Source organism: Gastrolobium bilobum, unplaced genomic scaffold (genome assembly GCF_033153095.1).
Source record: "Gastrolobium bilobum isolate Gb01-03AN ecotype WA unplaced genomic scaffold, APGP_CSIRO_Gbil_v1 utg1221, whole genome shotgun sequence".
NCBI classification, from domain to species: Eukaryota; Viridiplantae; Streptophyta; class Magnoliopsida; order Fabales; family Fabaceae; genus Gastrolobium; species Gastrolobium bilobum.
The window spans coordinates 2,162,013-2,181,828 of NW_026897257.1; the positions used below are offsets into that span (position 1 = coordinate 2,162,013).

The following is a 19,816-nucleotide window of genomic DNA, read 5'->3' on the forward strand; positions in this document are numbered from 1 at the left end:
ATTCCCGGTCACCAAAAAATTTCTCCTGTACCAAACACACCCTAAGAGTCATTATTTTGATTTTGATTCAATAATTATAAAATATTGTAAGAAAAAAATGACTGTAAATATAATCTTCCTCATTATCTATTTACTTTTTAAACATAACTTTTTTTGTTAGTTATAAGTATTTGCAATCATTTAGCTGGTGTTATGTGTAACAGACCTTTCTGGACCAACCCAATTTTACAATCCTTACCTCCGATCCAAAACAAAAAAAGAAACTCGCAACTCGTAAGTACCCATGGGCATGCATGCAATTTCATTCCATTAAAGAAATATAGTTATTATTAACTTCACATAGCCATGGCAAGGCATAGTAGCCTCAATTTCAAACACAAAGTCATGTGAACACTTCCAAGTTCCAACAAATTTTCAAGCGCTGCATCTCACCTACATAATAAATATCCATTATTTGTCTCTAATAAATATCCTACAAAAGCAAACTGCAATTAACCATTTAAACAAATAACAAGCCTCGAATCCAGATCATGTTGTCTTTGATCCCCAAACACCACTGTTAGTAACACATAATAAGAGGTAGTAGCTTTCTTATAATCGGGTTGCAATATTTACATTTTGCATGAGAATAAGCTTATCATCTCTTACTCTTGGTGTGAGAAAAAAAGACAATTACATGGAACAAAACCCTATAACCATTTAAAAGCTCGAAGAGAGCCTAAAGGGGGGAAAACAAAAAGAAGGGCCCTAGAAGGGAGGTGTTTGTGTAAACGTGTCAAGAGGAGAAAATTTTAACTCCATATACGAGAATTATGCAACAATGAACTTCCGTCAAGCTTGAAATAAGACAATATTCTCAGAATGTTTTGCATGGCGGCCTTATTCCTTTTGTAAGAAAGAGAGAACAAGGTCTGTATGTACAGAGAAAAGCTGTGTATCCACGAAAAGCTGTTTAGCACAAGACAACAAAGCAGAAAAAATCTGCATTAGTAGTCTGAAAATACAATACCAGAACTGAAAAGGCTCTGTTAATATAGAAACATTTGTCATCTAAGTAAAACAAATTAGGCAAACAAGCTTAAGCTCATTCGAGTACGCTGTGATGAGCAAAAAGTACATGTTTAATGTTCAATAGTCTCTAAAAAAATTGGTTCTCATTAAACACATTCACTTGTGTTCTCACAAGTGTTTATGAATTGATGCACCTAAGAACATATGATCAGCCGACATGTGGAGACCCCAGACAAACAGGGTCAACAGTTGAAAATAAACTCAGACCCCACATTACAAGCACAACAACCTTTCCCAAGCCTCTGCAACAGGTTCTGGAGACCTAGCTAGTCCCTACATTGATTATTCCAGAGAAAATTAACAAATTCCACATGTTCTCTGCCTGAAAGGTTAATGTCAGCTCAATTTAGCCAGACAAATTTTAGCAAAAAAACTGCTTGCAGAGTGCTATAGTTGTGATCCTGAGAAGATAAAAATCTGAAAGTCTGAATTATATTCACATATTAAATGCAGATTTCGAGTTGGACTCAACTACTAGAAATCCAAAATAGTTTGCAAGTCAATTCCGATCATTTAAAACTCACAAGCAAATATGAGTAAAATTTGTTTACATAGTTAGCGTAAAGTATGATGTAAGCTCAAGATTCAAGAAACAAACCTTCATAAAAGGCCGATCACGATAAGGGAACGAGCCGATGAAACTCTCCTTCAAAAGCAAAGATACCTGAAGGTACAAGCCATCACTTCAGATCTTCAAAATATTTACTAAAATATGCTCATTGCAATGCATGTTAATGTTTATAAATGATTGGCTCACTTTAACACATGCCTTTCGGTTACAATTTTTTAAATTATACATAATCTTGTTTTATTCAAGTTTGCTTACTGAACTTAGGATATAATAATCTGCCTCACAGTCACATTAATGACCACTTGAGCAGAAGGCAAACCCAGGCATCTTAGTAATGTTTTCATATAGAGACAAAAAGGACAGTGATAAAGGTTGGGCATTAGATGCATAAAGGTGTTACACCTAAGCTTATCTAGTTGTATTGAGATATTTTAGGACTTCTGTCATTCATATCACTGAACTTTAAAATATCGCCAACAAAGAATTATCAGTAAATTAAGGTGGTTATTGGAAACAATTTCATTCCAAAAAAACTATGTTGTTTCTTTCATTAAAGGAAGATTATAAGTCCAACAAATAATTGATCCTTTTTTTTTTGGGTAAAATTAAGTCCAAGTCCAAGTTGGTTCTAGATTACAAGTATCAATCAAATCCTTATTTGCTGTCGAGACTAAAACACAGACCTTATCGTCATTGGATTGTACATTAGTAATTGTGTGAGAACGGATGTTATAGCAAAGAGAATCCAAATAAGATCTTAACACTGAAAGAAACCCCTTCGCAGCTTCAATCTGTAGAAGAACTAACATACATGAGAACCATAGACTAAAATATTGAGATGTGATTGTTAACAGTTTGGCATGGAAACAACTGTGAAAAACCAGAAACGCTACTTGAATTTTTCCGAGGATGCACAATATATAGATGAACTACTATGAAACTGAATAACTGCTTCTTACAAAATGGCAATTAGCTCGTTTGGATGAACTTTTAAAAAAAGGATTTTTTATAGCTTGCATTTTTTAGAATAATTTTATTTTTAAAGTTAGAGCTATTTTATGTTTGGATGGAATATATAAAAAAGAACTTTTAAATTAAAAAGTTATTTGGATGTTAAAATTAATAAGCACTATTTATATATAAAATTACTTAAAAGGATATGTGAGTGATGGTAGTGCGGTGGAGTAGTTGGATTAGAGTTGGGATAAAATTAAATTTTAAAAAATTATTTGACTTTTGGCTTCTGCTTTTTCATAAAGAAGGATTCTTGATTTCTAAAAAAAAGCACTATTTTAACTTCTATTTTTAAATTCTGCTTTTTGTAAAAGTTCATATCCAAATGCATAAAATGACCCAAAAGGACCTTACTTTTTTTTTAAAAAAAAAAAAGCAACTTCTTTTAAAAAAAATGGACAATCTAAATGCACTCTAAATCACTTAATACAATACATGCAAGCATGACTGACGTCTGTAATGATCACAATACCAAAAATGATCGAAAGTAGAGAATGAGAGAGAGCAATGAAGAGGGAATCCGGAAGGGTAATGGTAATGGATAACATGAGATCATTTAGAAGGGCACACCTGCACTTCTGTACATTCATAAACCGGCCTTTTCCTACCCAAGTAGCTTTCCCCTACAAGAGTTGCATGATAAGAACGTAAAGAGGAAACTAGCTCTTTCTGTCTTGGCAGTTGTGGTAATGTTGGTGACTTCACCTATTGCAACATAACAGCAGTTTGATAAGAAACCGTGTGCCGATCTGCAACTCGAATATACAATGTAGAGACACCCAAACAATTAGCATATAAGCACATGAAAACCAAATAATTGGAGGAGCTTAGCCCCATTTTTTTTTTTCGGGGCAGGATTAATTGGAGCATATTCTACACTCACGTGAACCCACAATATACCATAAATATCTAACAGCTGTATAGTGTAAAAATAAATGGCTAGTAGTCTCTCAGAATCATAGAAACACATGAAAATAACAACTAGAAGGGAGCCCTTTCTATGTTCTGCAAACCTGCAACAAATCATTAGGAACTCAGGATATTCAATCTTTAACACATCTAATCAGTTTACCTTAATCAATCCTAAGCTTTAACCCTAACCTCCAAAATCTTAATTCTTTTGCTCCCATATGTTACACATTTAGCATGAGGTATCATTTGACTAACTAATAAAACTTAAAATTAAACTACCAAATTACTAAAACTGAATATTGCCTCAAACAAATCCCATCAACCTATCACACTACAAGGTCCATGCAAAATGTGCTATTAGTCTACATTAGTATCCACAAAATTAAGCCCAGAGTTATACTTGAAAAGAGAAAAACTGGTAAATATTATTGTTTTCGTAAAAACATAGGTATAAAAGGTTATAATATTTATAGAGAAACTAATGGGCCTAAGGTATAAACCCAAATCCTAAGAAATAAGAAAACATAACCTGACCAATAAAGAAAACAAATAATAACAAATATCTTCCACATTTACAACACTCCCCCTCAAGCTGAGGAATGTATATTTATCATTCCCAACTTATCAGTAAGTTCTTGAAATCTATCTGCGGGAAGTCCCTTGTTCAAGACATCTGCTAGTTGACAACTAGAGGGAATATAAGGTGTAGTAATTAGTCCACTGTCTAGTTTTTCTTTGATGAAGTGACGATCGATCTCAATATACTTGATTCTGTCATGTTGAACGGGATTGTGAGCTATACAGAGGGGGAGGTGGATTGCTTCTTCCTTTGATATAGTAGTTGCGGTGTCCGAGCATTCTGTACCTTCTTTCGATCAATAAGAGACATCTCACTTAAAGTATCAGATGAACTGTTAGACTCATCAACTGAGTTAGGCTCATCAACTAAGTCTTCTTACTTGTTATCAACTTCTGGAGTGCCTACGGAAGTAGAGACTAACTCAGGAGGTATAGGTAATGGTAAGGGAGGCTGAGACTCAAAGGAGAAAATGGACGAAGCTTATGAATTATTCTCCCCCTGAAGGTGAGGACGAGGGAAATATGATTCAGATTCATGGAAAGTGACATCCATGGAGACAAAGAACTTATGACTTGGAGGATGATAGCATTTATACCCCTTCTTGTCTAGAGCATAACCAAGGAAGATACATTTAAGAGCTCGAGGGTCTAATTTACTCAAATGTTGTTTATGAATATAGACGAAGGCAATACACCCAAAGACCCAATATTGAAGGCTTTACATGACTGGAACAAAAGGAAAGAAGGAAATCATGGAATGAACAAGACTCACATGGCCAAGCACTCGGGAGGGTAAGTTGTTGATCACATAGGTTGCTGTTAATATCGCTTCTCCTCAATAAGAGCTGGGAACATATGTCTGAAAAGTAATGCTCTGGTTAATTCAAGCAAGTGACAATTTTTCCTTTCAGCAAGTGACGATTTTTCCTTTTAGCAACCCCTCTTTGTTAAGGGGTATCCACACACGTGAGCTCATGAATCCAGGCGTTGGTTGACGTACTTCGTACCATTATCAGATCTTAATCGCTTAATACTTTTATCAAACTGTATCTTGATCATGTGATAAAACTGAATAAACAATTATGGTACTTTTGACTTGTCTTTCATCAAGAATACCCATGTCACCCGAATACAATCATCAGTAAAAGAAACAAATCACTTAGCACCTAAAATATTGTGCACTTTAGAAGGGTCCCAAACATCAAAGTGAATAAGAGTAAATGGCTCAATACTTTTTATTGAACTTAAAGGAAAGGACACATAATGGTGTTTTGCAAGCTTACAAACAGCACAATGGAAGGAGTCAATTGACTGATCCAGAAACAAAGAAATGACTTCAGTAGGCTAAATGACGGGTACCACAGGCGCTTATGATGAAGCCAAATTTGTGATACAGGAGTAGACGGGTGATGAGTCATCAATAATTGATTCTTGATATCACTTATAACATGCTCTAGAATGAGATAGTACAACTCACCTTACTCCTTAGCAACTCCAACCGTCCTCCTGGTGGTGAGATCCTGAATAATACAATGAGTGGAAAAAAATGTGACAACACACTTCAAGTCAGCTGTAAGCTTATAAGTGGAAATAAGATTGGTGGAGAGCTGAGGAACATAAATAACATTGTTTAGAAACAATGAGGGTTGAATTTGAATGTTACCAGAAACCACAACTAATTTGTGAGATCCATCAGCTATAGTATGGATACCCCTAGTAGGGTGATATGAAAGAAACGGCTCAGCTAGACAAGTCATATGATCAATTGCATCAAAATCCATAATCTATGAATTTTTGAAATCAGTGCAAGAGGCAAGAAGAGATGTACGGTATGTGATCTTACGAGACATAGCCAAAAGAACAAGTGTCATGAGGCTTACTAAAAGTATCAGCAATGGCCTTAATTTGCTCCAACTCTCCTCGTCGAATAGTCACATATGGGGATGCTTTACCAAGCTTGTCTAGAACCTGTTGCTTTCCATGAAGGCGAAAGCACATGTGTTTTGTGTGTCCAAACCCCTCATAGTGGATGCACGAACGTCCCATGGATGAAAAAAGAAAAAGGCAGCACATAAAAGGTGTGGACAATTACCACAGAAGTCAATGAAGTCTCCGAGAACCCCAAACAGCAGTGGAAAGATCGGATCCGAGTAATGAAGGTTCAAGAAAGCCAAAAAAACTCAAATCTGTGATCCAAACGATGTCCGTTGAACGAAGTGAAGGCAAATCTGAAGAGAGGATGAGTAATAAATGTCGCCAAAAAGTTTTTCTGGTGGCAGCGATTGGAATGGGACCAGAACCGACACAATCAAAGCACAGCTAGTGAAAAGCTCACTAAAGGAGAAGAACAATCTCACACAATAGGCGACGATTGCAACTGGAGGCAGGCTTAGGGTTTAGCAAAAGCAGCGGCTCCAAGATCGGAGCTCTGATACCAACTTGAAAAGAGAGAAACTGGTAAATATTATTGCTTTTGCAAAAACATAGGTACAAAGGGTTACAATATTTATAAAGAAACTAATGGGCCTAAAGGAATGAACCCAAATTCTAAGAAATAAGGAAACATAATCTAACCAATAAAGGAAAGAAATAATAACAAATATCTTCCATATTTATAACAGTAATAAACCTAAAACTTATATAATGAGCCCTTTCTTATCAAAAAGGGAAAACTAAATTTAACAAAGATGTCAATTTGACAACAGATTTATTTTAAGGAACCAGAAAATGAAACTCGAACGTGTTTCACAAGCAAATGGAAAAAATAATAAAATACAGTAGTACAAAATCAATGATATGAAGAATAATGTTTTCCTTCATTTGAAGCCATAACTTGTCAACGATAAAAGGAAAGAAAAGGTCATGCATACTAATGCTCAGTAAACTGTTGGGTCGAAAAGGATTTAGTTTTTATTAGTATTGAAAGCTGCAGAAAGAGTTTGGAATAAAAGTGGTGTTGATGTTGATGTTGTTAAAAATCACAAACCTGGTTTCTATTTGCATCAATCAGAATAACATTGCTAAACTTTGACTGAACTTCACTGGTCTTGTTCTTGATACCAACCTAGAGAATTAATTTTGTGGACAGTCAAAGATATCATAAATGGTATTATCAACTGAAGGTTTAAGATAAAAACAGTTGAACTTGAAAGCAAATTTAAAACTAAGCACTCCAATAACAAATCTAACATTATCTTCCAATATACACCACTCCCTATTAAACACCAACTAATGAAGGTGAAGTGAAAATTGTTCGCAGTGAAAATTGTTCGCATCATTACCCTTCCAATATATGAAAGGTAATATAAAAAGTTTTACCAGCTTCAAAGAAATATATCCAATATCAATATCTAAGTAATAGCTGGACATGTGCTGGGGCAAGCATGAGCATGTATTTAAAAGAACAAAATAATCCAAAATGCAAAAACAACCTCATGTCCCGACTTCAAGCAGATAATATTCTTAACTTAATACTTAAAGCAAGAAGAAAGGAATACTCACTATATAAGGGACGGGTGCATCTAAAAATTCAAGCATGTCATTCGGTAAAACCTGGAAGATAATGTTCTTATCAAATACCGTAAGGTGAAAAATATAAATTAATATAAAGTAAAAACTCATATTCACTTCCATGCTGGAAAAAGAAAATGAAAAAGAAATCAAACCGGCATCAGCAGGCTTTGCCATCGGTAAGGCTGGATTAGCGGAATAACTGATAAAACTGAAGCTGATAAGAATCCCTGGAAATGAAAGAAAATTTAAAATATTATATAATCAAATCAAGCCGGCAAAGCTATTTTTAATATGGACTAAGATAAAACATCAATGATTTTTTCAGTTGAACTCACCAAATTATCTCCCCAAAGATTGGGTGTGAAGCATAAGTTGTGCAAATTATTGAACAAGATAATTATAGGCATGCATATTTCATCGTTAGAGTGACTAATTTGTAAAACTAGAGGATAAGAATGTTGTTGCAAGATAGACAAATAACGAACATGGCTTTTACGTAAAAAATAAGCAGCAAAATGACTGTTCATATATGCATATGAACATGAGCCAGACCAACATAACAATGAGAAGAAACCAAAATAAAAATACAATTATTACGGTCCCTGATAGAGCAGGGACTTATCAATAAGGGAACACTAAGGTTTCCAAAGGATAAACCAATATATAAACAAGGGTAGATTAATCAATGTCACTGGATAATTACAAACTTAAATTTAGGTACAAGACATACCAAATTAGAACAGACGACAACTATCTGCTGCTCTAACAGAACTCCTGCAAAGAATGTTAACACCTGCAGATGGACACAGAATCAGTTAAACCAAATCATAGTTGTAAAACTCTTATACAACCATCATGAAACCATTACACTTGGAACACTGCATATCAACTTCAGGAGAAAACTGCCATGATAAATCTTCCATAGAAAAAAATCCATATACTTGGAAGATCAAGCATGATATTAACAATCAAGATCAACATCATCATCACCTTTATTCTAGACTAGTTGGGAAGCAAGATATTAACAATAAATGGCAAAAAAAATAGAGTTATAAAATCTTCGACCAAAGCATAAAACATACATTTTCTAGTCTCAAGGTACCGCACATGGAAGCTACAGCCCATACAGATAATGCAGTTGCCTCTTCCACCAGATGAGCATTATGTGCCTGAGGGGAACAAACAACAATGAAGTACAGTGTTTACCATGAGCATATGACCATTAAACAGAACGCAGCCCAAAAGACTCAAATCTTAAATCTAAAGTATGACTAAAGCAAGCTCATCCAATAAAAAGTTATTATGACAGCATACATCAGCTAATTCCAGACCGGTACTGCAAGATTTCAAATCAACTGTTGAACCAGCGAGACGCAGAACTGTCTCATCTGGTCTATGATATTCCAAGGGATGCAGGTGCTCCAAAGGATGAAATGTAAGTGTTGAGCCCCTTGCAGGGCAACTTAAACGGTAATATTCGGTTATAATCTGTAGTGGTCCATGGTTATTTTCCTGGAAATTGGTAAAATACCATCAGCTATAAAATGTCATCAGGAAAGACTAGGCAAAAACAGCTCTAGGTGCCTGTTAAACTACAAACCTTGGCCCATTCAAGAATATCATTTAAGTCATTTAAATCCTCTTGGCCAGAAAAAGATCCATTTTCTGTCTCATTATCAACATCACTCCTAAAATTTCTGTCATCACAAGGTGAGCCTTGAAAACTGCATAAAGCAGATCATATGTTCAGGATGCATCACTTAGAAGAATGGGACAACAATTTCATTGAGGACAAGATGCCACCCAATAGGAGCAAACTACGTGGAAAAATACTCTTTTTTTGATAAATTTAGAAAAGTTATTGGAAAGAAATAAATAACGAATACAAAGGAGAAAGGAGAACAAGTTATTCTGTGTCAACAAAGCAACCGAATAATAGGGGACAAAATACAAATACAACAAAGCAAAGACATTAATAAAAGAAAGCACTCCAATCCCTTGCATGTATTTCAAGGAGACTCCCAGAAAGAAACTCAGGAACCCCCAAAAAAAGGGGGCTATGAAAGCAAGCATTGGGTTCAAATATTTTAAAAATGTAGATATTTCCCTCACACAAAAGATCAAACACGCTATCTACTAGGGGAAAAAGAGAGTAAGCACACCAGAATTAAAACAACTAAGCTTCAGAGCCATGTACCTGCAGGAAGATTCAGAACTTTCATACTGGCAAAAGCGCAGGAAGGGCAAAATAGCAGTGGGTAAATGCCTATCTTCTGATTGTTTGATGGTTGCAAAAGCATCTCCATACTGTTCACTATTTTCAAAATTTGCAGGGCCAGATTCTTCTTTGGCTGTTGTCCTATCAGTTTCAGGCTCAGTTGGCACAACATTGTCAAAATTGATTCTATCCTTATATGTCTGCAGCTCACCATTTACCATTAGGTGCTCTGGGTGACCATCACCAACAATGTTTTCAGGTGTAGAATTTCGTACTCTTGATTCACAGATTATTTGATTTTCATTAAGTCTGTCTATTGGTCCATCGCTCACTAACACACTATCAGAATTGCCCTCTGAGTTTTCTTCCTCATAGTTACTTTCAACAAATTCTAGATTTAAATCTCCAACACTTTTTGTCAAGAGCTCTAGCCTTTCTTGTGTAAAAATGCTACAGAGATATTAGGACAATAAAATGAGCAAAAATCATAAAACCATAACATACCTGGCATGCTAGAAAGTAAACAACTCTAAGTCTCGTGCATGAATACAATGTGCGACCATATATTATCCATAATTCAAATTATTTCAGCCAAATAGACAGTTACCAAACAGCATGCCATCATGTAAGCCACCAAAAAATAAAAAAGTCAAAGGAGAAAAAAGTGTCTGAAATAATCTTGTGAATTTGAAATCTGATGCTAAAGGGCAGGAAAAATAAAAACAACAGATAAAGCTCCTCAGTTTATAAGTTGACTCCTCATTGCACAAGACCAAGATTTTGTCAAAACAAAACTACATCCTGGGAAGCTTATACCTTTTTAATTACTTTAAACCAATATATTATTTGTTTCACCTAATCTTTGGATATCAATGAACCAGTTTTCCTTTTTTCTTGCAGAAACTTATGTTGGGATGTGGAAGTGTACATGTGCGTGTGAACATTCTGCCAAAGTAGGTAAGTACTTAAGTTGAATCTTTTTTAAACATTGCTTGTTACACACGCTTTTCAAAATGTATCAATTTGATAAAATGCAAATATTCCTTCTATCTGTCTCCATTTGAAACAGAATATCTTCATATGAGTGCTTAGTTGGTATATTGACAATTCAATTTCACAAATATACAAAATACTATCATACATGTACTACAGATTAATCCCATTGAACAATCTCTGGATCAGAAATAATTCCTTGACACTTTTTTACTATTTTGGTGCATGCAAGGCGTAGAAAATAGAACCGTTAACAAGATCATCCTTTCAAAATTTAATGTCACAAATTGCATATATCTTCTACGTTCCATTTCCCATCAGACGACTCTATTACAAACACCTACCTATTTAATACGCCGAAGTGCAATTCGAAAAATGGAAGCCTTGAAAGAATGCAGTAACATCTGTGTGTGGTTAATATATGACGTCTCAAAGAAGAGTAAGATGGCTGCTTATCAGAAATCAGAGGGAGCAATCCAGAGGGCTTTTGCACTAATTCTTCAACTAGGACACAACACCCATAAAGTGTTGAGTTGTCACCACCCTACGAAACAAAAATAACCACAAAGTAACAAACATTGCGAGTATAAGAACCATAAAAAAATAGAATAATAATAATAATAACAAGACACTGTTTAGTGGTGTAGATATGAAAGAAAATAAAGTAAATGGTTCAAGCATATAAAGTAGACTAGGCTCTAGCCCTAGAGCCATAGCTAAAGTGACAACAAGTGCCATTGGGGACTACTTGATCCTAGGAATTGCCCTAGGCTACTTGATGACCTGCACTTTAGTGTACCCTACCCCACCCCTCCCCACACTAGGTCTCAGACCTCCAATCCAAACACATCAATCATATCCTTTCTTTTCTTTCCAAATTCACTCTACCAAACAATCTATTACTGTAAATATTTAGATTCCTCTGTCCTTATATAAAAGAAAACCAACAAATAAATTACAGTAGTAGCAAGAAAATTGTATTCTTACAAGAGATTTTGTAAATATTAGTTCTAGGATGGAATAATAAAAATACAATTAGCACTAGCAAATTGAGGGTGGTTTTTACATCACAGAAGGAGGTAGACATCATAACTACCATAATAAAACGACTATGAAAGAATCCCGACTAACACTGGTCCAGACAAAAACCTCTTCAGCATAAAATAGTGTTCGTAAGAGTATAATATGGTAATAGGGAAAGTTAAGTATGAGAGAAAAAAATGGAAAGATAAGTGAAGAGTACAATCCCACATATAGTTTTAGAATACAGTTTCAAAAAGTTGCATGTATTCGAATCACCATTCCTAGAATGTTTTGATATTAAGAAAATAGCAAAGGCCCACACAGTAATAGAGTCATCAAAAACAACCAAAGGTAGAAAATGTAAGAAAGTGGCATCAAAGTGACAATAAGATTGCTTTAGATACCTGTATCCTGAATACAAATGACAGATCCCTTCGTTTAAGGTGTTCCTGCAATATTGGAAAACGTCCTTTAGTTATCAGTATTTAACCACTTAATTTCCCTCCAACTGTATCAAATAAAAAGCTTGTCAACACTTTGCTGATGATGATTTTACCTAGTTAATATAATATAAAAAGTAAGTGGTAACAACCCCAAATTATTTGTTATCCATTGACACATAAAGTTATAAGGCCTACAGTAGACAACCTTTGCTGAATGAAAGCATAAATGGCTTAGGAACCAGAATCTGAACAATGTGTCTATAAGCTAAGAAAATCCACTAAAATCGTGATAACTATATTGGGGAAACATGGATCTGAAAGACCAATTGATAATGGTAACTATATAGTGCCTTTAATTTCAAATAACTGCAATATGACAACTTCATGAAAACATGAAACATCTTCTAGAAAGAAGCACTCTGCTAGAACTAAATGCCCATTAGGTGTCCAAGTTTCCAACACTATTTATACCAGATCTATAAAAAATAAAGTTGGAGATACAGGGTAACCAGATTGACAAAGATTGATATATCAATTCAGATTATATGTTAATAATTGGTCAATCACTTAAGAAGGGAAGGAAGAAATATATTCATACATCAATCAAATATTAATTAAGAAAATAATTTGCATAAATTAATATTAATGGAAGTATAACACTGCAAAAAATACCTGCCCAAAAAGAATTTCATTCAACTCACTCATGGAAGGGGTTCTGTCAACAGCACGGACCTAAAATTATATCCAAGAAAGATCAAAACCTGATTAAAAGCTCCACATAAGTTACACATGAAAATAAATAAATGCAAAACAAAACAGACAAGTAGGGGTCTGTTTGATTGTGTTTTGGTTTTTTTGTTCTTAAAACTGTTTTGTAAAATAGTTATAGAAATAGTTGTTTTCTATATTTTTTTTAATTTTTGAAAGTTAAAAACGAAAACAGAAAACAAAAGCAACTCAGACATGTTCTCTAAATTTGACTCTAAAAACAAAAAAAAAACAGTTATAGTTTTCAAAACATTTTTTACAAAACAGGCCTTACCAAACGAGTTTTTTGGTTCTGAAAACTAAAAAACTGTTTTTAAAAACAACAATCAAACAGAGCCTAGATGACTGACTCTACAGACTACTTACTGTACAAATACATACATGAACTACAATTAATGACATGAATTTAAATATGAGCAATATTGTCACTATTGATCACTCTGATTTTTCATTTAGTATACTTAATACGTACGCCAGGTAAAGGGACATAATTCAATATATTACATAAGTGATGTTCTCTTACGCGCCACACCCGTTGCCATTGATGCTATAGCTATACCCAACATCATCATCATTATCACACCCTAGTCTTTGTTGAAATAAAAAAGATGGGGGAGAAGATTAAAGTTCATTAAGCATACACCTGACCTCCAAGCCTCCAGGGAAGCAGAAAGAAAGAAGATCCTTGTATTTAAGAGGCAGTTGTTTTTCTGGAGGGTAAGCAAATAAGACCTGAAAAAAATTGAATGTGCAGTGTTCATGATACAGAAATATTTAAAGACAACTAATATTAAAGACAGCAGTCAATAAAAGTTGTAGTAGTCATTGCACTAAAACTATAATAAAAATACAACTTGCACTAGTACAAGTAGCATTGGCAATAAGGATAATAATTACAATAGTTCAGTCTCTTCTACCAAAGATCACAACCTGAGGTTCAATATTGGGTTCTACACGGGATTGATTCTGGTAACCAAGTGCACTTCTCAATTTACCAGAGCCTTCAAACTTTCTATCAACATACTGCCTTTGCAGTGCCTGGATGTCACAATTAGGATGAAGTCCAACAACCACCATGCTCTCGAACAGCCGTGAGGGCTCCTTCCAAGACTTCTGGTCCTGTCAACTCAAATCAGAGGGAGTGTATGAGAACTATCAAGGGACAATTTAGTTCATGAGTTGTCCATGAGGCAAGAAGAAAATGTATAGATCCTAAAAACTGATAATGGCAAACAGAGTAAAGAAACGAGAAAGGGAAAGAGCTAAAAGTTCAAATAAGTAACAGATGCAAGAGCTGAACTTCTAAAGGAAATGCAAGGAAGAGGAAGCATTCAAAACCAAGGGCTAAGGATCCTGCAATAACAAGCAGCTCAAGCTGTCTTCATAGTTCATACTCAAAAGATTATAAGGAACACATAATTCTGGTACATTGAAGTACAACATTGTACCATACCATGCACTGCAACTGAAAGTTTGCAGCCCATTGACGCTTCAGACTGGTCAGGATTTCAGGGTTGTAATTCGTGTTTACAACATCAGGAGGGCGTGAAAAGCCTTTTATCATTTTCGTAACTTGATACTGCAGCCTTTGAAGTTGGCTACCACTACTATCATCTTTTGATGAATATGTTGCGGACGACCTTGGAGAATTAACAGCAGCAGCAACAGCTCTAGCAACTTCCTCTTTTGTCTGCATAAAAAATGAAGCACCCCACCTAAGAGTACCTGACTCTTCCTCCTTTGCCATTCCAGTTATTTATTCCTTCCTAAACATGATATTCGATGACTCAGATAAACAAAAATGTCATGTAAGCAACATCAATTTAAATACAGTATCTGTCAGAACTAAAGCTACATTAAATCTCAAATCCATTCTGAATGATGAAAAGGGAGCATAATTACAGCTATGAATAAGTATACGGACAAGCCACCAAAAACTGAAACTCTCAAGCACCATTTTATAATATGCAAACGGACAAGGCATTTTGCGGTAGAACTTCAATTTAATTGCTATGCATATCAATCTACTTTTAAAAAGACATAATATTTACCTGATTAAAAGTGTAATTAGCAAGCTATTTTCTCACTGGTAATTCTACCAACTGAATATCGAAAGCAAATAAACAAAAGAAACTAGATTCACATCCAGTCATTACATTTCCCACTTTTCTCATATCTCTCATTCTCATACAAAAATGTAAATCTTTAAAAGCTTCCGCACATTAAAAGAAGTAGAAGTATTTATAAATTAAAAAAAAAAATTGGCTCAAAGAACATATACTGTCCGATGACATACTCATAGTTTTCTTCATAGGATGCATCGGCGAGTATCTTCTATTTCCATTTCATGTTCTGCTCTGTCAGTTACACGAACTGAAAACACAGAGAGAAAGGAAACACGTTGCACAAGTTAATGAAACACAACCAATTTTTATTTTTCTTTCAAGAAAAAAAGAGAACATTTAATTAAATTGAAGTTCGCCATACTAAATAGTAATACACCAACCATCGTCCAAGCACCCCACCAAAAAAAGAAACTTTTAATAGTTGCTTATTATTTATATATGTAAAAAAATGGCAACAGTCCAGGAAAAGAAATACAATTCGAATTGAACAGATATATACAGCTGCAATTGGAACCAGTAAAATTCACATACAAGAAGAAAAAAAATTAAGAAAAAGAAAAAAGTAACCTCACCTCGAAATAGCAAAATAGAAGGAAAGACACAAAATCACAGAGACAAATAGACAGAAAGAATTCAGGCGGCCATTAACAAAGCTATTGGCTGAATTAATTGATCAACTTCATCGCGTAGTTTTCGCTTCTGGGTGAAATATATACATATATATTTATTTATATTTATATTAGATTTGGAAAGATCGATGGAACAGAAAAAAAAACACACACATAAATATATAAATATATGGGATTTGCATTTGTCATTTATCACGACACAACAAATTTTCTTACATATACAACAATATTTTGTGGGATCCACACTTTTTGAAGAAAAAAAAAAAATTACGGCACGCAAAACGAATCTCTTTAACATTACACAATCACTTTTTCTACACTCTTATAAAACCATATATATATATATAGAAAAAAACAAAAAATATTTGTCATTTTAAATATACAAAGTTATGTCATATTTTAATGAAAGAGAAATATTTTTCTCATTTAGTTGAAATAACTATCTCATGCTATGCACTCATCGAATTTTGTGCCAGCTTTTTCCATTTCTTTTTCCTTATTTTAAGTTGTGGATCCCACATATTTTTCTCACACACATGAGAGAACTATCTCAAGCAACATGAGATTAGTAACTCCCTTAATGAAATTACATCATTTTTTATAATTTTTTGCATTTTCTCTTCTCCATTTTTTTCTATTTCTATTTCTAATTTTATCAATTAGAGAAATGACAAAATATATTAAAACGACGTAGTTTTATTAAAAATGACATAAAACTATATCTTTTAACATAAAAATATTTCTGTAATTAATGCAGATAAATATGTGCATTTACTTTCAAAACCATATCATTTTGAGATTGAAAGATTAGAAAATTATAATTATAAAGACTATAATAACCCTAAAATAAATTAAAATTACAAAACCATCGTAATTTCTGCCCAAAATGACGTCGTATCGGGCTTACTGCATATAACTTATCTGCATTAACTGCAGAAAAAGCAAACTCATCGTTTAAAATGAAAAACAATAAACTCATATGTTATAATGAGGAAAAAAAGTATCTAATGTTACTTTAGACAATTTATCCAATGTTCACTAAAACAACGTCGTTTTTGAATTAAAAAATTAGAATAATAAATATTATTATAGTCCTTAAATAAATTAAAAATACAAACATACCATAATTTTCATCACAAAACAACATCATTTCGGTGAATATTAAATAAAATAATTTAAAATAATTTTAGAAAATCGAATCTTATAATAAATAATACGAGAAAGGACAAGTATGGGAAGAAAAATAAGAGACGAAATGCAAACACAAAGGGCAAACACAAAGGGGGTTCAGTTTCTTATTTTGCACGCCTTGTTTGTTTTGGCCTTTGCTGCTAGTGCTCTCTCCCTCTCTCTCTCTCCTTCACTCTACACTCCCAATATTCTCTTCTCTTTCGTTCCTATGCTCACAACTCCATCCAATCAATGCCTCCACCCTTTCTTTCTGTTTTTTTTGTTTTACTGTATGTTATTTTTTATATTCATTTAACCTCATATAGTTAACTGGGTTATATTATTAATATTTATTTGATTATTATCAATTATCTGTTTATGGTGATGGTGATGGCTTTATGAGATGGCACTTTGCGAGATGAATAATGATACTATTATATTATTTAACACATCTTTTTAATATATGTTATATTATCGAGTAAATTTAATTTGAATTTTATTAAATAAAAATAAATTGGAATAGTTTAATAAATTTATATAAAAAGTATTTAATAATAAAAAGTATATTATTAATTTTTCTTATTACCTGAAAATGCACGCAATCCATGGAAGGGAGTTGATGGTGAATTGGTGATAATTTAATTTTTTTTTGGAGATGGTTATCATGATAATGCTATTTGCATCAAATTGGAAAAGCCAGATCCCCCATTTGTTTAATCACAATTCTAACCCCTCATTGAAAAAATAAAAGTTCTGGCAAATCAAAGGCATTTCACATTTGTAGTTCAATGGGTGATGTCAAGTGGAAGACTTTGTTCTCGTACCATACCTGTCTGTTGCTTTGCTCAAACGTTGAGGATTAAGCGAATATGTATGGATTGTATTTTTTTAAATAGCTTTTTGATTTTCAGAAAAAAAAAATTGTTTAATTAGCTGTTTTGTAAAGGTAATTTTTAAATTTATAATTTTTTTTTAGTTTTTATAATATTTAGAGAATATATATGAATTGTTTTTGTTTTGTATTTTTATTTTTAACTTTTAAAACACAAAAAATATATATTTTATTATTTATTCTATAAAAAAGTTTTGAGAGAGCTAGAGAGAAAAAACATAGAACACAATCGAATTTCGGGTCTGTTTGATTGTGTTTTTTATTTTTTGTTTTTTAAACTGTTTTGTATAATAGTTAATGAATTAGGTGTTTTGTATTTTATTTTATTTTGATTTTGAAAGTTAAAAGTCAAAATACAAAACAAAAACAACCCAAATATATTCTCTAAATTTAATTCTAAAAACTAAAAATAGTTATAATTTTTAGAATTATTTTTACAAAACAAGAATTATCAATTGTGAAAATCAAAAAACTGTTTTTAAAAATAAAATTCAAACAATTTTCCTCTCTCTATTTAATTTTCATTAAAAATGCCTTGAAATTTATTATTATTATTATCATTATCATTAAAACCATGATACAATATACATAACCATGGATTAACAAGCTCGCAATTTATTTGCTTTTCTTTTTCTTGTATATTTTTTAACAAGTTCACATCGATATAGTAATGACTATTGATAATTGTAGTAGCGCTCAAAAGCAAAGTCCAATTTAGTTTGGTTTAGTGGATAGAAAGATGCAGTAATGAATATGATGAGAGTGACCAAACAATGTAGGACTTTTATTTGTGGTTGTGATGTTCATGGTCATGGGGCCCACGGGGATGATCTTCTTCCCTAGACGATAGCCAACATAATTGCATGCATGACCTGACAGACATATGTTCGGAAAACCCTCACTTTCCCTCGTACTTTTACTGTGTCGCTTGAACTCACTGTTCGTTTGTTAGTTGTTACTTTGTTTGATCTTTTTTTTTATCAACGGGTGCTTCTCTTCAGCATCTTAACTTAAGCATAGCCATTAACTAGTTACAGGGGACACACGTCCAATGTAAGTTCCGAAAAAACTATCAATCTCATTCAAAATTTAAAGTTGCCAAAAGAAAAAAATTGAGATTTGAATTTAAGTCACAATTAACATGAAATTAACAAAATATTTGACCAATTATGTTAACCCTCATAAGATGATATATTTAATTAATCCATTTATCGAGTTACACAGCAAATATTTATAACCTTGCTATTTTAGCCAAAGTGAACCAATTAATTATTTCAAAAGCTAATTTTAGTTTAGCCTCGTCATCATCGTACAAGCAATCTCATCCATACAAATATCACAAAGACTAGTTCGAAATTAGACGCGCATAGTTTAGATTTAAAACTGACTTTAATATATCTTTTACAGTGTGTTTTCGAAAAAGTTCTAAAGTTTTTAATTCTGAAACTTGAGACAAATTGGACTAATCCCGAAGCGATAAATTAATTAGAATATTTAAAAAAAAAAAACCGAGTGACTTTACCTGCATAACAACAAAAACCATCATTTATATAATTATGATTTTAATGATACAATACCCCCTAAATAGAATTTGCATATTTTATATAAATATAGATATTTAAAATGGGATAGGTTATTCTACCTATCTTTTTTTTTATCTATCACTCTCCAACACCATTAGATCAAAATCTGAATTAACATTTATCTTTCTCTTTGCTCTTTAGATTCTAATTTAACGGTGTTGGAGAGTGGTAGACAAAAGAAAGTAGATAGAATAACTTATCTTATATAAAATTAGATGTTAAATTGCCGCATTTTAATTTAGCTATTGTTTAACTTGAGGTGTCTTTTTTTTAATAAAATAATCCCTTTTCCTCGCCAAAAAAATAATAAT

The 19,816-nt window shown here is 33.1% G+C and overlaps 1 protein-coding gene across 4 annotated transcripts; it reads right to left on the reverse strand.

Annotated features, from left to right (window-relative positions):
• Positions 1–444: 444 nt before the first annotated feature.
• LOC133305343 (uncharacterized) lies at positions 445–15,926 on the reverse strand. Of its 4 annotated transcripts, none has more exons than XM_061505534.1 (20): positions 15,804–15,926; positions 15,402–15,478; positions 14,559–14,867; positions 14,036–14,224; positions 13,754–13,837; positions 13,010–13,069; positions 12,299–12,343; positions 11,216–11,415; positions 9,858–10,328; positions 9,261–9,384; positions 8,975–9,172; positions 8,743–8,829; positions 8,391–8,453; positions 7,813–7,887; positions 7,649–7,699; positions 7,134–7,211; positions 3,227–3,361; positions 2,326–2,433; positions 1,670–1,735; positions 445–948 (listed from the first exon to the last, which is right to left on the reverse strand). In XM_061505534.1, exons 3-20 carry the CDS (start codon positions 14,850–14,852, stop codon positions 880–882), a joined length of 2,397 nt encoding a protein of 798 aa, XP_061361518.1. In that variant the 5' UTR covers positions 14,853–14,867; positions 15,402–15,478; positions 15,804–15,926; the 3' UTR covers positions 445–879. The 4 variants fall into 4 exon arrangements, with proteins under 4 accessions (XP_061361518.1, XP_061361516.1, XP_061361517.1 ...); XM_061505532.1 differs by having other exon boundaries at positions 14,559–14,871; XM_061505533.1 differs by lacking the exon at positions 15,804–15,926 and adding an exon at positions 15,593–15,626 and having other exon boundaries at positions 14,559–14,871.
• Between the last annotated feature and the right edge of the window lie 3,890 nt (positions 15,927–19,816).